The following is a 25,386-nucleotide window of genomic DNA, read 5'->3' on the forward strand; positions in this document are numbered from 1 at the left end:
TATGGTTTATTATGCTGCCATCATCTGGAGCTTGTCTTTACACCGTGCTCTTTCAATGGTGCCGTTGTTGTCTATCTCACGGGAGAATCGCAGTGCATTCATTCAAATGCTCACATTTATGACAGCGATGGACAATATTTGGAGCACCATTCACGATGCCAATGAATAAAACATTCCTCTTTCCCAGCGATGTATCTGAATTTCTAAATGTAAATCGGTTGTCTTGTTAGACGTTACCGGGAGAAGAGCCTACTTGTCAGGACAATACCGGACCGATTGTCAGTACGCGCAATTGCCAACTCAAAGCCTGCATAAAAACAAGACCGTAATTGTACATGCACCGCAAAACCTGTATGGTCACGATTTAATGCTGGGCTCATTCTGCATCACATTCACACTCTACAATGCAGCGAGCGGAGAACCATAATGGTGTGATCACATACTGTAGTCTGGTTTAGAATGTGAGCATGCTTATTCAACAGCTACTGAGTGCTGCAATACGTATAACAAGTGCCACCTAATGATGGTGACACACAAATGAACGCTATTAATTCTCATCAGAGCCTGTTGTCCAAGGCCAGGAAAATCAAAGGACTATTGTCACCATGATTGCAAAGACATTCCCCCATATCTCCTTAGGGAAAAATCACCTTTTATTCGAAATGAGTGGGTGTACTTTCTTGACGAAGGCTTGATTGTGGGGGATTAAACAAGGACCTGTGTAATAATACGTATGTACACTAGAACATGGTAATAACACCACGAGCTTGGTAATGTACAGTAAGGGCCTTTTTGATATAAACAAACATTTACTAAAATGTCATGTTATGCTATACTTATGAACACATGGAAAGAGCACAGGATGAATAAACTAGATCCTCTATTCCTTCATTTATCTACTCACATGAAACCTTTGGTCCACCTCATAGTTGATCTGTTTCCTGAAATCCTGCCAGCATGAACAAAGCAAAGGCAAAAGAGATACAGGGAAGGAGATAATGAGCGGGTGCACAGGCAGAAAGGGGGGGCAGCCAAATTTGACACGTTAATTAGCTTAAATTGCTTAGATTATCACAATTACGTCATTTCACACAAACAAGTTGCAAAAAGAAAAAAAAAGTGATTACATTAAATTTGTGCTACATTTGATACATTCTATTGAGATGAAGGGATTTAGTGATAAGCAAGGGAGTGGCTTGTAAGGAAACGGGGTTGTCCACTAACTGGGATGATAAGAAAGGAGGTCCTCACCTTCTGAGCCACTAGGAACGTTAATCTGCGGATGCCATGTTCAAAGAGCACCGATTTCTAGGATGAAAAAAAAGATAAAACCTGTTAGGATGAGAAGATCTCTTCAAACAGTAGCAGAACCTATAAAGGTCAATTCATGCTGTGTCGAACAACGCATTGCGCAACAAATGTATCGTCAAAACGGCAGAAATGTGTCGCGGGGGAGCCTTGCACTGGGTGTCACATAGTTCTGGAAAAATGAATGGTCGCAGACGCTGTCCTAAAATGTTGCACACTCTGACTGGTTGTAAAGACGAAGTAAGCTCCGTTACCATGGAGACTACATCAACTTCGTTTTAAATGTTGTGGCGATGCTGTTGGTGAGTCGCAGAAAGTATGAATGCTCAAACCCGAAACATCGTGCAACACAAAGTGCGACGTGTCGTTCGACTCGATACATTGACCATAACTTCCTCTGTTGAACTAGAATACAATACTTTATTGGCAGTTTACAAAAAAATCACAACAATGTCATTATTTAGGAAAACGCCAACGTGGATTATACACAAAAAAGCCGAAGCTTGTTTCCATTGTGGTCCACCTTGAGACATAGAACAACACAAAACAAACTGTACAAACAACCATGAAACAAAGAAACAACCATTAAAACAAAGACACAACCGTGAAACAAAGAAGGAGGAATCAGAGGCTAGGCTCCATCCAGACCGCTCTGACCTTTGACTGAGTGAACTCCCGGAACATGGCCGCCAGGCCGTCGTCCTCGATGTCACTGTCCGTCTTTATAGCCACGTTCAGGATGTGAATAGGCTCGTCCTGGATACTCTGCAGGGGCAAGGAACAAGCACAATCAAGCCTGGCAATGTTGTCAGAGAGATTGAATTTGTTTTGATGCGATATGGAGGGTGTCAACACAACACCAACCACCACTGCCACTGTTCTCACCTTGATGTCCTCCTCCACATAGAGCACAGGGTTCCCTCCTCCCTCTGGGAAGGTAGGACTCGGTGGCGGAGAGTCCGAGAAGCAGCTCAGCACATCATTAACGTTCCTGCAGAGGAGGCCAATCAGAGTTACATTCATAATCATAACTCGACTCACGTTCACGCCGCTCAACTGCAGCTGTGTGCTTACAACAGAGCCGTATGCACAGAACAGATCCCTGGTTCTCAATGTGGGATCAGGGCGGGGGGGTCCTTGAGGGGGTTCCAGGGGGTCCCCAGCTAAACGATTGATAGTTAGAGTTACAGACCCATAAGGGCCCATTAGTTTCCTGAGAGTGCACAAATGGAACCAAATGGACCCTTATGGGTCCATTTGTTTCCATTTGTACACTGTCAAGAGTTAAATTAACACTGAGGAATTTGCAGAGTAGGTTGGGGTCCCTGAGATAAAATATCATATCAGATGTATAGTCTGTGGACTAATATCAATCTGGGGGGGGGGGGGGGTCCTAGACAAATCACTGGAACAGATCACACTGCGGCTAGATTGACCACCGGTACACAACACCCACAATTCCAGGTTAACCCATTCAAACCGGGAACGCATCTGTGTAACTGTGAACTTGTAGATCTGCAATTTTTTTTTTTTATCGAACATTTGTGCAAATATTTGAATATATATATATATTTAAAGGGACATTTTTTTACTCAAATCTTTGCTTCTGGGGGATCCCAGAAAAAAATATTTTCAGATGGGGGGTCTGCGGTTAAATACATATACATTTGGGGGTCCTTGACATCAAGTTAGAGCACCACTGATATTACAGCAACATAACTGTTTCAGAAAACTGTTAGGATTTAGAAGACACTTGTAGAATCGTATCTCAGGTCTTTAATGCGTTAAGAACTGACCTGGTAAACTCCTGGAAGGAACGGAAAGACACCATGGCCCCCATGCGCTGGCACGGCGGAGTGAAGGAGGTGTCCAGCAGGACGTCACTGACGCCGCCCACGTGCACCATGCCGTAGTGATTCAGGTTGGACGAGAACGACATCCTGGAGTGGCAACACAGACAACCGTTACACTGGAGGAGGTGTGCTATACTACTGTACATAGTTCCCCAGGCCCCAGCCCAGAGCTTTAGCAGAGTGGGGGGGGGGGGGGGTTCATCCTCCCCCTGCACGTTCATCATCCCCATATCTAAATTAGTTCAGTCTCTCAGTTCTCGACTGCTTTGCTACAGCAAATCTGACTCCCCATTCATGCGTTAATTAATGTAAATTGCATAAACAAATTTGGAGGCATTTACAATGTAAAGAAAACCTTACTGTGAATGAGGGTCAGAGCAGAGTAGAAAGCAGTGTAGCAACAAAAAAAAATCCTGCTGGATATGATCAATAGAGATCAATGAAAATTTCTACAAGAGAATTTCAGAAGGCAGGTGCAGCAGACACAGGAAAAGACCATGTTAGTTAAACCGAAACAGCAATTGCAATATTTATGAACCCAAACATATCAGGTATGAGGGGGTAAAGACACCAGAAAGACACCGGTTCCCACCAGGGAGCTTTTCATATCCGAAAGGGTTCCACATTGTTGGATGTTAGTCCCTTAAGTGAAAGAGAGTTTTAGAGGAGGTATTTATTTGAGGGCCAAACCTGTCCATAGATTCCGAATCTGAATCTTTACTCTTCTCTGTATTTGTATCTTGAGTTTTGCTATCCTCTGTTTCAAGGTCCTGGATCTTAGCATTATCAAACATTTTGATAATTGGTACAGACACTTTCCTGGTAGGACAGTTACACATTTCAGTGCACATACAGGAACCGTAAAACATTGTAATTTTCCCCACCAAAATTTAAAAAAATTACGTAACATTTGTTCACAGGGTATATTGCAGTTCACTTGACAGTGTTCAAATACATGGCACGCACAATATTTAGACATGTACAAAACACAAACAAACACCACACACACACACACACACACACACACACACACACACACACTCACACACACAGATACACGCACACCGCCAAAGGCCGAACCGCCAAAGGCCATGCTCTTGTGAGTAAATTAAGAAATACCATGTGTGATAGTGTCTCTATCAGATTCATTATAGTAATACTAATAAGTAGCATAGCCAAACAACCGACTGTCTGAATCATAATAAGATGAATTTATTATGTGGAGGATTATTTGACCATGCTAGCTAGTCTATAGTATCTAGGCCTAGGTTTCAATAAGAAGAACGGTTACTATACCTGTTTAGAGTGGGGATGTTCCCTCTGCAATCAAACAACAGTGATTACTTAATGGTTAGTGGCAAGCATCAATCAGAAAACACTCAAGATTTAGGAATGTGTGTGTACGGATATTTTCATTTTCACACTGCATTGCATGTAGTAATCAAAGTAATCTCAGTTGCATTTTTCTAAATCCAAATTAATGCCTCAGTTGCAACTGCAGGAAAATAAAGGGAACTATGACATCCGGATTGCAATCGTTAATCACACGCATTTCCCTTTCTGACTGCTACCTCCATAATGTGCAACATGAGATCTCCTCAGGCATAATTCTAAATAGAGTAGGAGACTGGAGTGACCACATTACGTTCTCATGTCACAGTTTGAAAACATTCTCATGTTGTTGTTGATCATTAGCAGCCAACCATGCGGCTGATGCGGGGGTTAATCCACATGCAGTATAGGCCAACATGGAAACAGATGCATGCAATCAGACAAGCATACAATGATTGTTAGAAGCCGTGACTCCATGGTGATTCTACTACACCAAAGAAAAATACATTGTGCACTGCAAAGTAGCAAGCAGGAAATGCAATACATCATCACAACATATATCCAATGCATCCACACACAGGGATTACAACCACACTGGTAGAACGTTAAGGAAAAAAACAAATGACGGGGTAGGGCAGGCCACTTTCTCAGATGCTGAGCACGTACGACAAACTTTGCTGTAGTTTGCCCCTAGTGTCTCCCAGATTCCATCTGGCATAGAAGCAACTGCTTCACCTCCGGGACTTGTGACTCACATGGCACTACTTGACAAAATCATTTTAGTTTCGTCAAATGCCTTCTTTTGCACATGAGGATCATACATTACACGGAATACGACAAACAGGCAGCACAGGTGGGGAGTGGGATCAGGTGTCACAGGCACGTGTGGAAGAATTTAGTGGATTTTGTAAAAAAATAATAATAACAAAAAAACAAGAAACACTGGCTCCCAACAATCCCCTCCTCCTTGACTCCAGTCAGTTACCAGTCATTTCCATGTGGATAGAAAACAAACTAATTTCAGAGCATCAAATAATCAAATATTTTGGTCTTTCTACAGAGACCTTCATGTCTAGCAGCCACATGCTGGTTTAGCCCCAACCAATTTTTTAAATAAACTAAACTATATACGATACTATTTTTACTTAAATTGTACAATAAGTGCCGGTTGTTCTAGGTGTATGTGTGTGAGCATGGATATGTGGGTATGTATCTGTACAGTAGCTACTGATACATACAGTCTCTGTAGATCTGTGTGCATGTACAGTATGTGTATATCTGTATTTATAGGTGTGTACAGTAGTTATGTGCATGTATATGGTTGCATGCTGGATTTATGTAATATGTTTGTCGTAGTGAGTGGCAGCTAACTGGTATCCAAACTCATTGTCTTTATTTTAATTTGCAATTAATATAATAATTTGAGGCTTGTACCTTTTTTTCTATAAAATCTAAAGAAAATATCATTACCTTTTTCTAGCGATAAACACACCACCTCGCTTTCAAATGCTTTTAATGAGCAACGGTTTACTGCTACACCGACAGACGGCGTCTGGCAAGTGGCACACTACGCACGCCGCTAGGCATTATGGTCTACATAAAAACACAGAACAACGATCTCTCAGTAGACCAACAAGATGTGGAAGCTAGTCAATACATACGAGTGCTTTTATTTAGCATGGGCCCCATCACCCACCGCCGAAAGCTGTCGGCGGGGGTGGGGTGGGGGTTGTTATGCAGAGCCAGTGACTTTATGTATTTACTTTTGTACCCTGTAAATCAGAGTGCTCATTTAACAAAACAAATAAAAAAGTACAACCATTTGTACTCTCTCAGAGATAAATGAACACTCCCGTTACCGTGTACTGTATGAATGTGTTACCTGTTGGGGTGTGACGTGGGGAGCATGAACTGGAACTCCACGACACAAGTGTTATCCCTCAGCTGCCGATGCTGAACACTGTTGAGCTCGTAGGCGATGTACGCTCTGCGCACGTACACCTGGGGAGAGGCAGGGGAAGTGGAGATATGGAGTTAAGATGTGTGAACCACATACATCCAACTACACCTCAAGGCTATTGAAATTAACAAACGACGACGAGTCTTTTCAAAATAATTATAACGGACACTGTATTTTGTGTTTACAAAACCAACTAAAACCTGGCAGGCAAACCCGCTTTAATTAAAACTAAACTGAACTTGAAAATAAAAAAAATCTGAACAAAAAACGTAATGGAAAATGCTAAACCAAAATAACCTTGCTACATGTCTGGGATGGAGCAGCAGAGACAATGGCACTCTTACCTCCAGGGCAGCCATCCTGACCACCTGGTTACTGTGGTAGAAGAAGTTGGGTAGCACATCAAAGATGGATGTCTCCGACAGGATCAGTTTCTACAAATAGGGAGACAAATTTGTCAATGTGTGAAAAAACGCTCGCTTCACAGTCAGAAGATCACATGGTGCACACACAAGCTGTTTCCTGACATCTCGTCTGCTCACGGCTCATACCTGCAGGTTCTCAATGCAGAACTGGTGGCCGTACATGTCGATGGCAGAGAGGAAGATGGACTCCACCTGGTTGTGCCTGAGCTCGTAGGAGGGCAGGTGGGAGGCTATCAGCACCTGGGGGGGGGGGGTGGAAAATAATTCGGGCATCAATTATTTTCAGTCGGTCATAAATTAATATAGCTGCTGCAGGATGCATTAAACCTTAATGCATCCTGCTAAGTCACCCCTTAATGATTAAGTGGTGACTTAACGGTTTCACATGGTGCATCTTTGTATGTGCGTTGTAGCCTGCTAAACACTCCCTGTCGCGGAATTCAAATTCATTTTCATTCAGCTGAATGAAAATGAATTTGAATTCCACAACCGGGGAGGGTTTACCAGGCTATGTGTGCTGTACTGTAGCTATGAAAGGTGGGGACTGATTTCAGGAGAGCTGAATGTACAGTATGTTGTTATGTAGCAATGAAATGTAAGGGCTGATTTGAGGACGGGTGAATGGCGCGTGGGAGGAGTCAGACCTGTCTGGCACGAAGCGCCACCTTGGCGTTGGTCGTCTTGCTGAGCTGGGTGAGCTCGGTCAGGATGGTCATCAGCTCATCAGTGAGGGTGGGATCTCGCCCACACAGCTGGTCCTAGACACGCAAGAGGACAACGTACACAGTCAAATCCCCAGTGCTCATTCAATTTGTACACTATCAGAGTTACAAATGGATACGTTACTAGACATGAAGAGACACTTACAATCAGCATAGTAACCAGGAGGTTCTTTTTGGTAACTTGGGCGTGGGAGAATATGTAGTTGAGCACGTTGGCCATGTCGGCTTTGTTTTCTTCACGAAGTGCAAATACACACTTATCATAGTGTCCTGTGAACAAGAACATGCATAAGGGTCCGGGATGGACAGTTTGTACATCTACAGGCACTGTGGTAAGATGGTACAAAACATTAATTGTGAGGCAGTGCCCTCAACTGGTTCAATTGAGGTACTGCAATACTTTTGGGCAACTTCTAAAAGTGACCAAATCTAAACCCCATTGCACATGCATAAATTATTCAAAATGCACAACTACCTGGCACATTAACACATCCTTAAAGCTAAAATTGTGGTGTATAGATGTTATTTCTCACCATTCTGGAACTGGATCTCTACTTTGAGGTACTGTCTGAGCAGATCCATCACCACAGCCTTCATGTGACCACGGATGCCACTGCGATACCTGGCAGACAAGTACAGTCAGTTTTAGACTGCGATACCAGGCAAAGACAACTACAGCCATATCCGGCGAGGAGAACTACTTAGGGCATGTTTACATTGTCCTCCTTTTACAACAGAATATAGGCACCACCTTTTTACATTATGAAACCAATGAGAAATGAGCAAAAGGCAACACATTAGTTTGATGCTTTTTATCAGCTGACAAAAAAAAATCACGATAAATGTTGTGTGTCTCGAGTTTGCTAACTCAACCCTGAACCCTCCTCAACAGGTCTTCAAATTGCCCCTCGGTTAGTCGCCTAAGTAGCCTAAGCTTTAAAATGATGATATGTCAAGGGTGGAGGATGACGGGCAGAAAAAGCACTAGTATATCCTATCCTAGGATATACTCACTTCTGAACTAGCTGCACAATGCTCTGAGTGTTCATGAAGAAGACCTCTCTCTCTGACTTCCTGTTCAGAGTAGCAGCATGGCTGTCGAGGATGTTGGCGATCTGGAAATGAGTGATAACATTCCATGTTCATAATAATTAAACCATTTGTCTTGATTGGAAGTAAGAAAGAACCTGTCTATAGACACGCACACGCACACACTCACACTCACACTCACACACACACACACACACAAAGTGTGTAATAAGGTCTATGAATTGCTGGCTTCTTTCTGCTTCTCCCCTCATTCAGACTAGCATTCCATCAGTTAGAAGTATTGTGAAATATTCTTGCACCACAAACAATTCAGGCAAAAGGGCAACAGTGAATTCAGGCCTCTGTCATTCGAACAGTGTGGCTGAAAAACTACTGACCCAAACAACATGTTTGGATCAGATAAGTTCAAAAGGCTTAACATAATATATTTTTTTCACTGCATTTTTGATAAGAATCATGTGAATAAATATATAGCCTCATTTAGAAACAAGCGCTTGTGCGTTACCTGCTGGCTTGGGAACTGGCACAGCACTGAGGTTATGTTGCTGGCATACTGTGCCATCTCTTTCTTGATGGACTTCTCAACAGCAGGGGGAATGCGACCAGACACACTGGTCATAATGTCCTGCAGCTCCAACAGAGGCAAGGAGGGATCTCGCATGGTCTTCATCAGCCTCTCCACCCACTCCTTAAGCTGGGGAGATACAATGAACAGCATGTTTATCAACTGCTGTACTGTGTTGCTATAGCTAGGTCGGTGTTTGATGGGTTCTTATGCGTGAACTCAGACCTTGATGCCGAAGAAAGGTTCGGGCAGGCAGTAGCCATTCATGATGTGGACCAGGTGGTCCAGTGTACTGTGGAACACTCTGTGGAGCTTCTCCCCTCTCAGTGCTACAGCCTGGATAGCGGGCAGGGCACCTGTGTGCAGCTCCGCCTTGGGGACAAAAACACATATAGTTAGAGGAGCATATGAACCCTAGCGTCCCTATTCTTGGGATGCCGTAATAGGTGAACATAGAACAATGAACATGAACAAGAACAGGCGTAGTCCAGATAATATACCTGCTGCACTCTGCTGGGGTCGTCCAGTTGGAGCTTGGAAATGACGCAGCCAGGCTCTAGAGCAGCCCCGGCTCTCTTCACATAATGAATACAACCAGACTCGGTAGCGGTCAGAGTCATCACCATCTTCATCACCTGGAAAACACACATGTTAACGCAGTTTACATCTAGAAATCCATGTCTATGAAATTACGGCGAATTTGCTGTTAATGCTCTTTCATTTGGATATCACACCTCGATCTCAGCATAGCACTGGCCAGAGAACACGTGCCCACCGTCCTCTACTGTGTACTGGATGAGTTTTCCTGCCGAGGGCGAGCGCAGCAGCGACGGGTCGTTCTCCTTCTCAAAAACACAAGTCTTGTTCCCGATAGTGATGCGATACCTGCGAAATACAAAACAAACAGTACTAACCAAGTTTAATCATTGAATAATGTATATACAATTCAGAATGGCCAGATAGGATTGTGCACAAAATGCCCAAAAAGTCAACAGGCATTGGTCATTCCCCAGAAATAGGCAATCTGCAAGCTCACAATGCGCCGGGGTGCGATGCGTTGTGAGCTTGCAGATCGACTATTTTCACCGTGCCACAGCGTCATACAATGAAGGCTAAATGAGGTTCTAAACATTAAACAGTAATGTACCTGTCCACCTCCTCTTTCATGTAGGTGGTATAGCTGCTGCCGTCATAGGAGAGCAGAAGGCCTCCGTCGCTGAGGCGATGGACATCCACCTCGGCAGATACATGGTTCATGATGACCACGTAGGAGTTGGGAGACTGTCGCGTCACGGTCAGCACATACTTGGTGCCTTCATAGATCAGCTCCACGTCCACCGTGTTGAGGAGCGTGTGTGCAGGTAACACCTGACCTCTGGCAAAGAGAGTGGGATATGTGTGTGCGTTAGTGGGTGGTTATTTTTATCTATTTTCCGCCGTTTCCCAATTTGGTCGTTATGCCAATTCCTCTTGTGTAGTCCCTTACACTGCCAACCCCTACATTTGGTCATGTGGGAGGCTGCAGACAACCATGTGCCTAATCCAATATACATGGAGTCGCTAGCCGTTTCTTTTCACCCGACAGTGAGGAGTTTCACCGGGAGGGTGTAACGCATAGGAACTTTACCGCTGTGCCATCCCGATTCCCAGTGGATGTGTTTTCTATCCTGACATCAGCAAACAGATCTGGGGGCAGGTTAATATTCTAGTCCACAGTGTGGCTTTAAGATAGTGTTTTGTTTAGTTTTTTCTACCTTTCCAGTGAGTGCAGGAAGTTGGACACACTGTTCCTCAGGTTGACATCGGCTACGTGGAGAGCACCGCTCACGATCCCCAGCATGGTGTCCGGACGCTCTGCCTGCACACACAGCATTATGTGTGAATGTTAGAACAATGCCAGTAAGATCAAGCTTCCAACTACCATAGTCTAATCATGCACTTGACTGCGTATACTCGGTTTGACGAGATGTTACAGGAACACAGCATGGGGACATAATGGCAAAAAGAAAGATGTTTAGATCCATGTCGTACAATCATCATCACATACAACATTCACTTGAGGTTACAGTGATTTCTTAATGCCATACGACAGTGGTTCTCAAAGTGAGGTCCAGGGACCCTCAGGGTTCCTTGAGGGGGTTCCGAATGGACCCTTAACAGGACTGAGATATGGGGGTCTTTGAAATGTAAACGTTTGAGAACCGCTGCCATAAGAAATGTGGTCCTAACATGCTACATGCTCCTCATAGGTCTCCCCCAAATGGGAGATATGGCTGTACCTGCATCTTCTCTGAGATGAGCCTGTCCAGCCAGCCAGTGTCAATGCTGTTATGCTGGAAGCTCTCCGTCTCAAAGAGCTTTATGAGGTATTCTACCGTGGTCCTGAAGTCCCCCCTGATGGACAGTTCCTTCAGAGCCACCACCATGTTACTACGTGGAGACAAAGACAACTGTAAATACATCTCACTGGGTGCCGTTCACATCATACAAAACAGAAAGCTATTAACCGCATTAACCCTAGCGTCCTTATGTGGGGTATGTCATTATAGATGAAGATATTTGGTGTAGAGGGAAGAAAAAAAGAAGGGATCAAGTATTAGACCGCTGGAGGAACCCGGTCAACAAAGAATATAAGTGGTTAAAGAGTTAAAGAGTTTGGATTTTGGGGAATTGCACAATTCTTTCCGACTTAGCCTGGAGTCAAACAAACTCATTAACAACTTATTAATGTCACTGCATGCAGTTTGAAGCTATGTTGAATGGTGAGCTTATTACCTAGTTCAATTCATGAATGTCTATGGAAACAAGTAGCAGCTCCTCTCAAAAGTAGTAATCGATTGCATCTTTAATTAGGAAAAATAGTGCAAGTGCCCCAAAAACTGAACTCTCCCATGAACAGAGGGGAGAATTGACATTTCCATAATTATTCACTGACTGACACTGTGTCATCCAGGGTGCGTGTACTCACGAAATGGCCTCCTCACGATTTTCTCCCCAGGAGAAGCAGTGTCCAAACTGGGAGTCGGCAAACTCATGCAGGCCTCCGGCCGCAGCCACGCTGAAGTAACCCCAAACGTTCTTATTGCTGCGGAAGTTCAGCTCTTGCACCGTTCCCGAGCTCGGCTTGAAACCCTACAACAACACATCACACAAATACTTAAACAGAGCTCCTTCAATGTGGACTTTTTAAAGTTAAATTACAGTACCACTGAGGATATCACTGTGTATAAATTCTACGTCCTGTGTCGAGAGAGAGAGACAGTGGCACCTACCTCATCAGGGTTTTCGCTGGTGATACGGGCTGCGATGACGTGGCCGCGAGGGGAGGGGGCCGTGACCAGACCTTCAAAGTCAATGAGACAATCACCCCAGGGCTGGACCCCATACAGCATCCTAATGTCTTTGATACGGTACAGAGGGATTCCCATGGAAATCTGACAGGAGAGGATTAACATGTTCAACTTGAGGCTCTTCTCTGGACATAGTGAAATACGGAACAAATATCAGTTAATTATACCGTAATTTTCGCACTATAAGCCACACCTGAATATAAGCCGCAGCAGCTAAATTGAATGATTTGTACATATATAAGCCGCACTGGACTATAAGCCGCGGGTGTAAAATCCATAGATTTAGGAGGTCCCCTAGTGGCCGTTAGCTGTAAAAATCCATAGATAAGCCGCACCATTATATAAGCCGCAGGGTCGAAAAATGGGGAAAAAGTCGCGGCTTATAGTCCGAAATTTACGGTAACAGTGACCAGATGGTTAAATTTGTACACTCTTCGAGTTACAAATCATGGATAAACTAGAACAGGGTGCACCACAGAGCACATATCTCCACCAGGCTAGGTGGCCTACCCAGGGCTGTAATGTATTAGGCCTCTCACAATTATTACATAATCGCCTGATTGCAACTATTTGAGCTAGTTGCAATTATTTTTGCATAAATTATTAGAATAAACAGTCATATTTACATCATTATTTCCACTTCATTGTCTACTTTCAACCTGGGGTCCCTATTTTGAGCATTTAGGGCAAAAATAAATCCACAAGCGCATTGCGACCTTGTGCATCTGCTACTTTTGAAACATTTTGAAAGTATGAAATAATTACGGATGTGGACTGTTTTGGCCACAGTACGGTATACTGTATGTACGGTATATTGCAGATCTATTTATGCAGAATGAACCAGGCACTTCAGATTTGTTGATATTTTCAATCCCAACACAGCTCTGTTTTGTGGATAACTGATAATAAAAAGAAGAGCAAGAACAGAAAGGCTATTGGCTGAGAAATGAGTGTGTGGATGACGTCCTGCGTAGAGGATAGATACTGTCCTTCACAGACAGAGGCCTGATGAGCTTGGCCGCATGGTTGCTTCGCAACACTGCCCTTCAGCTTCAGCGCCACTGACCTATATACTATACATACACATTACACACACGCAAAACTAAATAGCAGCCTAGTGCAACATTTCTGCGTATCGCCTCCCTTCTTGGCCGGTTGCCATGGAGATAAGGGGCCTACTCTAGCGCTGGGCGGTGATGCGTGCCAGCTTTGTCCCAAAACTAAACAGACACCAGTCGAGTAGATGACACGTGATGTAACACATACCCTCCCAAGCAGCACACGGACCGCACCTACGTACGTACACGTATGTATGTACGTACGTGCGTACGTGTGTCTGCGTAATGTCAGTGAGACTCACTTGCAGCTGTGCAGCGGGCAGGTTGACGTCAGCCACCATTTCGGTGCAGGGGTGCTCCACCTGAAGACGAGGATTGAGCTCCAGGAAGTAGAAGCTGCCGTCTTGGCTGTAGAGGTACTCCACCGTACCAGCGCTCACGTAGCCCACCATCTTAGCTAGCTTCACCGCACACTGGATGGGGAAAACCTCACGTCAGTCATTGTGCATATTAACCACTTTCAAACTAGTGTCCATATTTCGGGCACCATGTCATTGCAGGTTGTCAAAAATCGTTAAAGATTGCAAAAATAGCACATGTACGTTGTCTACATTGTAGATGAGCTATTTTACCTTTTTGTCGTATGATGAAGTTAAGTATATAGGTCTAAAGTGGTTACGGTTCAAATAACCTTTCTGCTTAGATAATGTGAAATAAACAGCGGGTGGGAGAATCTTTTTTACTTCTCCATTTAGTTCCAGTTTTACCAGTAAAATCTTGATATCCACATTGAACTAAATCTAATCCAGCACATGGCACAGCTACTGCAATCTTCCTCAGGGATCCGGGAGATATTTAATTAAATGTGAATATGCAATGAAATGAGAATAAACACGTAACACATTTCGAATTTTGTCATAGACTTTGCATTGCCTCTGACTTAAATTAACGACAGAGATTTTACAGTGTAACATTGAGGTCATACCCGCTCCATGTCCTCAAACACATCTGCAGGAGCGATGGTAGCGGGAGCCTCCTCTATGATCTTCTGGTGCCGTCGCTGTACAGAACAGTCTCTGCCAAATAAGGAGATGGCGTTGCCATATTGATCGGCAAGGATCTGCACCTCCAAGTGGCGCGCGTGCTTCGCCAGCTGCATGACGAAGATAGGTGATCCTGGAACCTCTGACTGGACCTGAAGACACGAGGAGGAAGTTCAACTTACTCCATATCATTGCTGTCAGGCAGAGACCTTGAAATCTATTTTTCTTTTTTTTCTTAATTGTTCCTAAAATGAATACCCTACTTCGTCGTACAAGAGTGAACAAAACTAGAGCAAAAATAGACGATTTACAAGCTTGCCACACGCCACATTGCGACGCATTGCGAGCTTGTAGATCTGCTATTTTTGAAACATTTTGAAAGTGAAAGTGGTCAATTCTGTCTGTCAGTTTTATCAATATTGAACCAATGAAAAGTATATACAAGAGCTTGTAACTAAATAATAACTACACTGGATCCATCGGAAAACAGGTTCTTTACTGCATTTCCTATAAAGTATCGGTTTCGGATCATACAATGTGCAGCCAACAACAGCAACAGCGATGACATACTACATTACACAAAACACAAGTGATGTCAGTTCGACTATGGACAAAGTTTGCTGCACTCACCTGTCTATAGAGGTTAGGGAAATCATCGGCGCAGTTGACCTTGCGGATGCCCTTTCCGCCACCTCCTTCAGAGGCCTTCACCATTACAGGGTAGCCCACCTTCTCCGCAGCCTGGCAAAACACACACACACACACACACACAGCTCATCAACATACATGCAACCATAAGGCCAAAGCCCACAGGCTGTTGGTTAGCTGCAAGCATCACGTCAAGTAGGTGAAATAATCACCTTCAGGCCAGCCTCCACGTCATGGATACAGCCTTGCTCGTACAGATCAGAAGGGACATTGATGACTTTCCTCTTTTGGTCTTCTTCTGACCACTCTACTGTCAGACCTGAGACACAAGAATCACAGAAACATCAAACTATTTTTTACAATACTAAGTTACACAACAAGTGGCATGGATGGCAGTTGATTTTTTTCTTCTTTGAAGTACATAATAGGGGCTCGTCCGGGATATTAGGCCAGGCTGAGTTTTTTTCCCCTGGGTTTGTGCAGGTTCTAATCCTGTTTGTTTGAATGGTGTGCTGTTGCTGTGTGGTTCCACTCCCCTATAGTTTATGCATGGTGAGTAAGGTTGTCTGTTTTGGTTGGTAGTAAGTGATCCCCCATTAGGTAAGACTGAGTAATCTGTCCTCCCTGCGGTTCACTGAACTTGAAGGCCGCTCATAGGCAAAGCACTTTCCATGTTGCGCTTGAGTAATCTCTCGACACAATTTACAATTTAGGCATTTAGCAGAAGCTCTTAATCCAGAGCGATTTTTCTTTAACCAAATGGGTTGAGTAATCTGAGTCATATTCCAGCCTGTATCTACACAATAATGTTAAAATGAACCAACATCAGATTAGAAGAAAGTTGTGGTAGGTCCCATATAAGATTGCAAATGAAATAAAAAAATGTGGTTATGGTTCATTTTTCAATTAACTTAAAAACGAATCAATCAGAAAATCACTGAGAAAATACTTTGCTAGTTGCAGCTTATTACTCTACCTAACATCAGAGGTTGTAATGCGAGGGAAATTGCCCTCAAATAAGTAAATGTAACCCATATTTATCCAGAAGTAATGACTACATCTTTTTGCATTTCCAGAATATTCTTTCCAGTTTTAATAGAGAAGAATCCATAGATACGAGACTAAGAAAAAAACGTACCTGACCCACTCCAGGGCATGGTTGGAATGCCAGCTGTTTGAGCCACAATAGAAGAGGCAATCTTGTCTCCGAGAGACCACATTGCCTGGCTTGGGGGACCTGTGAAAGAGAAGGCAAAAAGAGAATAAAAACAGTCAAAGAGATCAACCAATGGGTAGATCATTTTGTATGAGTTTGATTGATGGATTGAATACTTTGACAATTTTTAAAGGTACAGGCAGTAAAACGATTTAAACAATCGTTACAACTGGACAAAACAACAATGCAACAAAAAACAACTATACAACAGTAAACTAAGAAAAAGGCACAGCCTTGTCTTACCAATGAAGGCAATGCCATGCTTGTAAAGGAGCTCAGGGAGTTTGGGGTTCTCAGAGGCATGGCCCCATCCAGCCCACACTGCCTGTAAAGAACATACAAATAAGGCTATTAAATAATAGCAAATACTTCAAAGCACAGCCTCAGTTTCTCTTTGAAAATGTACACAGTAAAATCCTCAGAGTTAATTTAACTCAGAGTGTACAAAATAGAACTATTTGGTTCCATTTGTACACTCGCTGAATTGAATGAACACTATGGGCTTTACTGTGTCTGCATGAGATGGAAACGAAACTCCTTAAGTTACCTGAACAGGTATGCGCTTAGCAATGTCCAGAATGAGCTCAACATTGGCGTAGTTGTTGTTGTTGGTGCCTCCTGGCACAGGTACGTAATGGTCAGCCATCTTAATGTACTCTGTGGGAGATGAACAGATGACAACATGAGCGCACATTTATAATGAATGCAAATTTTTTGGTCAACTACGAATGTTGCCATATTACAATATCAAACTTCATTATATTTAACTTGGCTATATTCATACTTTCAAAATAATTGCCTAATCTCTACTACTGTTGCCCATTGTGTTTTCAATTATTCTCCTTTTTGCTAATGGGATGCTTTACTTTAAAGCCATGAGGCTTGATCGATCTGAGATTCCACTCTTTACTTTAACCTTTGTTCAAATAAATTAATTAGGGCCACATCTTGGCTGTGTCAGGTGTTTTGCTGTGACATTAAGCACCACTCACTGAGCACATTTACTAAAGCTTTTATCACGTTAAAATGACAAAGCATAGTTCACCTGCGTTGGCTTTCAGGTCCTCAGGGGTCACCATGACAACAAAGCGGATGGCCCTTTCATTGCGGAACATCTCATAGGACCAGCGGCGGATGGAACGCATACATTTGACTGCAGCAATGCCATTGTTAGCAATGAGGACCTGGTGAATCAAAACATTTGAGCCATTAAACAATTATATAACTATTTGGCAGACAGGCACAGGCCAGACCAGACACAAGGAAGTGCTGATGTCTCACCACAGTATTGTGTACAGTTAAGAACAGAAATTACATGGTAAATAACATGCTAAATAAATGCGACTAATACCTTCTCGATGACCTTGTTGCCACCAAAACGGGTGACAAATTCAGCAGGGGAGGCGACAGTGAAATCCCTCTGCAGGTCAATGCGACGACGGTCCCTTCCCTGCTTTACTAAGTGCAGCCCTGACATGCTCGGCCTGTTGAAGAAGCACAGCCTGTTGAATGCTGTAATGGAAGTGATGAAGTGAAAACTAATCTGTTTGCTATAACTTAGTGACACCTTGTGCTAAAGAGCTGAAGAACCTTCGAGAAGATGCCATTAATGACATTGACGTAAATTATACCCTGCCAGGGCCTGTGCCTGCCTGGCACTAGCCATGTGCATGCTATAGATAAGACAAAAGTCCTGTGTACTGTGTACTCAAGTGTATTTAAGTGACCAGCCTGACATGTCACTATGTGTGCATTGTGTAAACAAAGCCGCATGAATCCCAATGTGGTGATCAGCGACAAAGCCGCGTAATACAGGACAAATACCGATGGCACCATCCCCACATTGACAAACTGGCTGCTTATGGGCATGCTGACTAGTGTGCTGTAAATACTTCACCTATACATACAAAAGTGATTAACAAGAACAATGTGTGTGTATAACTGAGATATTCCCTGAAAGTTTTTACATGTATAGATGATCAACTATGATCATTGTACGATCCAACTTTCACACAACATGACTTTCACTTCAACGGGCATATTTCCTGGTTGTGCAGACTGGTCATGCTGTGTTTCGTTTATGACTGAAAGTGTTTTTAATTTTGTGACGTCATGCCCACAGCGGGGTAAGCTGTAACTGGTATGCTTTTCAGGGGTGGGTCAGACAGACAGACAGACAGACAGACAGACAGACTGTCTGTCTGTACTTATTGTACTGTACTGTTCTGTACAGGAAGTACAGTACAAATAAATCCTGTTCTACATGGGTTAATGGGTTCAAAAGATAGTAGCTGTGATTTTACAAGTAGACCCATACTGTCTCATAAAACACACACATCACCTAAGGGTTGATAACAGAACGTTTGGTTACATTCCGGAGAGATAGTAACAGGGTGGATAAATAGTCTCAATAGGATAGAGAACTGCTGGTGTGAGTAGTAGCAGTTTTGACTACCGTGTTAGTTACAGGATCTGTCAATGAGAGAGAACCTGTAAACTGATCAATGATATGAACTCACAGTGCGGGGGGACTGCAGATCACAGAGCACAACAGTACAGGACAACCCCCAGTCTACATGACGGGAAGAAACTAATCATCAGCTTGGCTTCATTCTTGGAACGTGTTTACAGGCTTGTGCAAGTGTCTGGACTTTCTAAACTAAACTCCACCCTCAGAGTGAGCCATTAGGAGAAAGAGGAGTACAGTGGGAGGGAAGAGTGTGTGAGTGTCTGAGCTTGTTTGGCTGGCTGCCTTCAGTGGCATGACAACACTGTTGCGTCAAAGAGGTGCTTTGAGGGTAAACAGGCCATGCAGCTTCTGCACAGAGCTGCATGGGTTCCCCTTGGCCCAAGGGAGAGAGACTAAATTGGGGAGGGGAAGCACATGGACCCATTCAGTATTTATAGTTCTGACAGTCTGGTCCTCATTCATTAGTGTCTAGCCTCGTGCAAGCCTTTTCACTCTTTTAAAGCTGACCACGCATACGGTGGTAGTTAAATGTTGAGAGATTCTAAAGTCTAAGATGTAAGGGTCTAAAGCTTGTTTATACACCGTTGTCCCACACGTGTTGTGAGCTTGTAGATCTGCTATTTTCGGCGTGCAACCAAGTATAAGTCAGACATAAATCAGGATCAACAACAAGATGTAGGCCTGCTTACAGAGTGGCGAAGCATAACAGTCATCACTGTCGACAAGAAAGGGACAACAAGTTCCAAATCGAATTATACCACAGCTAGTTCCAACCTTGCGTTGTAATTGGCTGAGAGGCATCATAATGAGTGTCAATATCTATCAATATTAACAGCACTCCGAGTCTGAACGTAATATGCACCATTGCTATTACTTAGCTGCCAGGCGTGCCAGCTGTAATTTTCATGCTTTATTTGCCATCTAATCATAGATATTACACTCTTGCTTGTGATATACCACATAGGATGATATATTGGCACTGGTGTGCTGACCCACAGCTACCACTGCAGCACACCAGTGCCAATATGTCACTCCCTCTCTTGTATTAGGGTATTGCTTAAATGTTGCACATGAACCTTACACTGTTAAGTAAGGCTGGGCAATATATCAATATCACCGATAGTGATGTTAGAATACTAGGAGATATCGTCTGGGATTTTGGCTAAGTGTCTAAGTACTGTAAGTATTGCCCTTTCCTGGTTTTAAAGGCTGTAAAGTGGTGTAATTTTCAGAACTAACCTGTCTAGCTGATACAGGTTTTAGCCGTTATATTATTTGCATTTCCCATTTACCAGTAGTTATCATATAGGCATCATTGATGATTAATATTTATCAAAAATCCAATTTCATTATTTAAATTAGATTTTGTGAAAGCACCAATAGCCATCCCCTCATTATCATCACAATATCAATACTGAGGCAGTAAATATTGTGATATTTGATTTTGTCCCTGGCCCAGCCTTACTATGAAGCGCTGGCTTTAAAATGTCTAATGGGAATTTGTAAGCTATCATGAGGGAGAGTCAGATGCATATTGCCATCAAAAGAATGGGATGCATGTCCCCCATGTCATCTAAAACAAATCTCATAGAGATTTTGTTTACACATATTGTGCAGTGAGCACATACAGACGGATAATATTCAGAAGTACGAACCATGCACAGCCTTCAAGCACCATAATGTGTGCTATGACTATTGTACATATTCTGCTATATTTCTTCCAAATACATTTACTCTTGTGTACTTGTAGACCGTAAGATGTAATAATACAAATCTTGAATGTTGAATCTTTTTTCTGCAGTGTCTAAAGTGAAGTGCCTCAACGTACAGAAAGCCGATACAGTGGTATATGTGAAAGGACTGGAGCAGTGGAATGAAAAGGGCAACTCAGTGAAATAAACTGGCTAGGTCAACCTCTCAGACTCAGGAGCATAAAACCTCTCAGCCTCAGGAGCATACAGAGATACTCTGTGGAAGTGGAAAGCTGGAGAGACCACATTTTTCTTCACACACGCTTGCTGGAGAAAAGGGGCCGATGATCCAGTCGGGTGTGTGTATGTGGGGGGGGGGGGGGGGGTTGGGGCCCGGAGCTCAACCGAACATGGTGTACTTTCAGCTTTGTCAAAACACAAACCCGCTCCCACACGTTTCATAGCCATTAAAAATTGTTGTCCAATTTAAAAAAAAAGCATAATATAGTAGTTATACAGAGTAGACACAGACTGCACTGTGATGCTGGCATTAAAGGAGTATCTATTCCCAATGATCAATTAGAGCTGCACACAGCATTCAAAACAAATATTTAAACTACAATATTGACCACTGCAAATCCAAAATCTGTGTTTGTTTAGTTAGTTCAGAGTCAGACGGCTTCACAAGAAAGCCTGGGGATGTTCTGAGAGTTTGGCCAAAGGGTCCAGTTGCATATCAGATGAAAGGTTTTATTTTACACAGCATTTTATTAGTGAAAAAAACACGCTGCACGCTCATCTATCATTAAACTTAGGTACGGTGCTGGAGCCAAAATGAAACCAAATGAACAATAAAAGGCAGCCTACTGTATGCACACCTGATGCATCTGATATTTTAAAACATTCGGTCATACAAATCAGATTTTGCACAGCTTTGAGTGTGCGGAGGCTGCCTTTTATTGTTCACGGAGCATTTTATTCAAACTGTATGTCAATAAATTAGTAATGCACATGCATATATATATATATATATATATATATCTCTAAAAATATATTTTTATATACATATATATTTTTAAATTATTATGATATTTTTTTTTTATAAATAAAATGATAGATAACTTGTGAATGTGAAAGGGCCAAATCCTGACCTTAGGTTGTTTAAGGGGCCATCGATGTGGTCGAAGCCAATCTCAAAGCTGCTGCTGTTGTCTGAACTAACAGAGGACGGTGACAGCGAGCGAAACTCCTTCTCCTCCAGCAGTGGCTTTCCCAGGGTCTCATCCTCCGAGTTCTCCTCCGACACCGAGCCCACGATGAAGTTCGAGTGCAGTGCAGCGACCGCGGGGTTCTTCTTCTTAGCAGGTGCGACCTGCTGTGCCATGGCTGGACGACACGAACAGGCTGCAAACACTGTGCAGGGGACAGGGCAGTGGTAAGGTTATAAAGGAGACACGGAGTCCAAAAAGCACAGAGAGCATGACACGACAAGACTGCCCATGGTTGGCACTTGGCAACGGCTGCTGTTTGCCATGTTGCATCAGTGGGTTGCACAAACTTTGAAGATATTGATAATGCAAGAGATATTGCAAAACTATAATCAACCAACCAACTATAGCCAAAGAGTACTGTGGCATAGGGTTACAGGGTACAAGTTTCTGAACAGGTACAGGTACCACCTTTAATGGAACAAAGTCTGTCTCTTCCCTGAATGTTGATCGACAATGAGCAAGTAAAGTAAAATATGGCTTTGACAACACTTCATTTACAAATGTCCTACAAATGTTATACAGCGCAATAAATGGTTTGGAAATCAAAGATAATAATAATGTTATACTGAGATACTACTGTATTGTGGGATCTTTTTAAACTAATCAACTCCTAATATCCCATTAATAAGAACCAGTTTCAATCAGGAGAAGAATCCCAATGAAGCCTTTGTCGGTAAACTGTAGTACAATATAAACACAGAAACTGCTGGCTCCTTTTAGTATGCCTATCTGCAGAGGAAAATAAACTAAATTCATACATTTGATTTGAAAATGCCTAGATGCATTTATTTAGATCATCTCTGTTTTAAAACACTTTAGCTAGAAAGTAGCTAAAGGAAACTGCAGGGCATCTGGCTTGTGCTACTCCAGAGGTACGAGAGCAGGAGCAATTCATAAGTCTCAGTCTAGCGGTACTGAATGTGTGCCTCTCTCACTGAAACAAGGCCGATTGGTGGTTAATAAACATGAATAACGTTCATTTAAGAGTCATTAGTGGCATTTCCATTTAAATCAGTTTTGACAGCAGCAATTTGCAAAAGACATCCTCTGAGGCATTGGTTCTCAAAGTGGAGTCTGGGGACCCCCAGGGGTCCTTGAGGGGGTTCCAGGGGGTCCCCAGCAGAAACAATTGATATGCAAGCTCACAGCGCGTCACTTCGTGCCGCTGCAAGCTTGCACATCTGTTATTGAACATTTTTGAAAAATCTTGAAATTTTGAATAATTTTGACTTTTTTAACACATATCTTCTGTCCCTGGCACAAAACATTTTCAGATGGGGGGTCCACGGACAAATATATGTTAATTTGGGGGACCTTAGTTTGAGAGCTACTGCTCTGGGGTACCCACCCAGGCACACCACCCACCCACCCCTTCTGTGTTGCCCACACTGAACCACACCTTCATATCCTCCAATCACACCACTGCCATTCCACCCACCCTCCCTCCCACCCACCCACCCATACATACAAGACAAGACCTCTCTATTGTCATCATGACCGGCTGCAACTTTATATCATTTATAACTGCCTTCTAACTCCTACTACAGTATGTGCCACTGTTGATGCTGTATAGTAAATGATTAATCAATTTGTTTGCACAGTTCTTTATCAAATATATAACATACCCTCATAGGCTACTTTGCGAAACAGCGAGCTTCAATGGAGTATTCCCAGAGGAATATGTGACATGGCACAATTCCGAGGGTGCTGACTGGGATTTAAAGGCACAGCATGATGGCATCCCACACATCTATAGTATCTTCTTACATGCTGTCTCCCCTAAATATAGCTAGGCATAATAGCCTGCTAACTGCTTTAGGGATGCATTGCCAAACATTGTGGCAAACGTAAGAATTAACCAGAGAATGTGACCAATGTGTCACCCCCCCCCCCTTTCCTAGATACCCAGGGGCTTTAGAGTGACACAAAATGACAATGTGTTGATGTACTGGTCATGCAAGTGCAGTGTGTGTGTGGGGCACACCTAATTCCTTACCTATCGATAGCTGCTTGCGAGACCAGAAAAACAAGCCGAGCAGTGCAGCAGTCAGACAAAATGTGAGCCAACTATAATACATCACCAAGTGATATAGACAACTGCATTCAGACGATTATTAAAGACACCCCGGGTTATACTTGATGAAAACTATACCTATGCTATACAAAATTTGCTCTGATTGCAGACACAACAGTTCCATACAGGTCCGGGGGCGCCAGTTATAAGACGATAGAGTTATATATCGGTTAAGATGGGTCACTGGTTAACCAGAAAAACCCACGCGTGGTCCAGACAGAGATGTCCACTCCAGACCCGAGGCAGAAGCAGCAGCTAGAGAGGGGTTAGTTTGACAGGCAGATTAACTCACCGTCCGAGATATACCGACAAGTAATCCTGAAAACGTTGATCCCAAAAGACAAGTTACTCAATCTGTTCCATGGACATTTCTTTCACGCCAGATGATGATGAAAGAAAGCAAAGGAAGTCACATCGTGATGAGCTCATTCATACAGATAGATAGATAGAAAGGCCGGGTGTGACAGACAGCAGAGGAGTGGTGTGATCATGATGCGATGCAGCGCCAGCGGGTTACTAGTGGCCATTCACCCCTGAACCCCGCCGCTTCCGCGTCATAGAACTAGAGAGAGTAGAGAGACACCTCCCTACTGTACACAATGTACTGTTTGTATTGGTTTTCTATTATCACAATGAATGACAGACAGTAATCAACCGAATATTGAGTACATACTCATGTGGTTATGTTTATGTATGTATTGTATGTTTTTAGCTAAATGTATTGTACATTTTCCAAGCCATTCTTAAGCCTTTATTAATAGTGGACTGGACTAAAACCATTGTAACTCAAAAATACGAAAGCAGCAAAATCGATCTATTCTATTTGTGTCCTTTTTATGTTCTCCCCTGGCTCTGCGATAATGACTACTTTTTGTGGGTAACAGGATAGGTGGGCACCAAGGAAGAGTGGAGTGGGCATCTCTGGGTTAAATTGGCAATTTTTTCCAAAATATATTTTTTTTTTTAAAAAGGAAAATGTTTTTAAGTAAAGTAAAGCATACATGAGTAGAACATGCTTAAACATTCGACAAATTGCTACAAAACCTGTATATCCACTCATTTTGGGGCATAAACAAGAAGTTGATGGATAAGATTAAGTCTGATAATGATGTGCCATGTATGCTCACATCATATATAGGCCTACTTTACATTACTTATTATTTGTGCGTGTGTGTGTGTGTGTGTGTGTGTGTGTGTGTGTGTGTGTGTGTGTGTGTGTGTGTTTTCTTTTTTTTATTGTCAAATAAAAATGTAAAACTGTACACTTCCTACTGTATGTATTTTCTGTTTAATTAAGAGCTGGAGAGACATGGAGACTCCTGTTAGTGAACATACACTATATACCAATGA

General features: G+C 42.9%; 1 protein-coding gene across 4 annotated transcripts in view; it reads right to left on the reverse strand.

Moving 5' to 3' along the window:
• Positions 1–24,499, reverse strand: part of LOC308090403 (acetyl-CoA carboxylase) — a 48,315-nt gene extending 23,816 nt beyond the window's left edge. The window contains exons 1-34 of one of the 4 annotated variants that reach the window (XM_080435560.1): positions 24,329–24,499; positions 21,843–22,104; positions 17,882–18,014; positions 17,576–17,714; positions 17,078–17,187; positions 16,774–16,855; positions 16,453–16,551; positions 15,527–15,633; positions 15,297–15,407; positions 14,609–14,818; positions 13,926–14,096; positions 12,488–12,649; positions 12,184–12,347; positions 11,495–11,645; positions 10,970–11,073; positions 10,363–10,590; positions 9,950–10,100; positions 9,716–9,850; positions 9,441–9,587; positions 9,156–9,344; positions 8,615–8,715; positions 8,134–8,222; positions 7,746–7,870; positions 7,523–7,636; positions 7,005–7,118; positions 6,798–6,887; positions 6,376–6,494; positions 4,458–4,481; positions 3,852–3,980; positions 3,105–3,248; positions 2,194–2,299; positions 1,966–2,073; positions 1,252–1,308; positions 905–949 (exon numbers count right to left, since the gene is read on the reverse strand). In XM_080435560.1, coding sequence (XP_080291686.1) covers positions 905–949; positions 1,252–1,308; positions 1,966–2,073; positions 2,194–2,299; positions 3,105–3,248; positions 3,852–3,980; positions 4,458–4,481; positions 6,376–6,494; positions 6,798–6,887; positions 7,005–7,118; positions 7,523–7,636; positions 7,746–7,870; positions 8,134–8,222; positions 8,615–8,715; positions 9,156–9,344; positions 9,441–9,587; positions 9,716–9,850; positions 9,950–10,100; positions 10,363–10,590; positions 10,970–11,073; positions 11,495–11,645; positions 12,184–12,347; positions 12,488–12,649; positions 13,926–14,096; positions 14,609–14,818; positions 15,297–15,407; positions 15,527–15,633; positions 16,453–16,551; positions 16,774–16,855; positions 17,078–17,187; positions 17,576–17,714; positions 17,882–18,014; positions 21,843–22,075 — 4,191 coding nt within the window. In that variant the 5' untranslated portion in view covers positions 22,076–22,104; positions 24,329–24,499. The remainder of the gene's footprint in view (positions 1–904; positions 950–1,251; positions 1,309–1,965; positions 2,074–2,193; positions 2,300–3,104; positions 3,249–3,851; positions 3,981–4,457; positions 4,482–6,375; positions 6,495–6,797; positions 6,888–7,004; positions 7,119–7,522; positions 7,637–7,745; positions 7,871–8,133; positions 8,223–8,614; positions 8,716–9,155; positions 9,345–9,440; positions 9,588–9,715; positions 9,851–9,949; positions 10,101–10,362; positions 10,591–10,969; positions 11,074–11,494; positions 11,646–12,183; positions 12,348–12,487; positions 12,650–13,925; positions 14,097–14,608; positions 14,819–15,296; positions 15,408–15,526; positions 15,634–16,452; positions 16,552–16,773; positions 16,856–17,077; positions 17,188–17,575; positions 17,715–17,881; positions 18,015–21,842; positions 22,105–24,328) is intronic. The other 3 variants (XM_080435563.1, XM_080435561.1, XM_080435562.1) reach the window with 3 other exon arrangements.
• Between the last annotated feature and the right edge of the window lie 887 nt (positions 24,500–25,386).

Source organism: Gymnoscopelus braueri, assembly GCF_963280865.1.
Source record: "Gymnoscopelus braueri genome assembly, chromosome: 8".
Classification (NCBI taxonomy): domain Eukaryota; kingdom Metazoa; phylum Chordata; class Actinopteri; order Myctophiformes; family Myctophidae; genus Gymnoscopelus; species Gymnoscopelus braueri.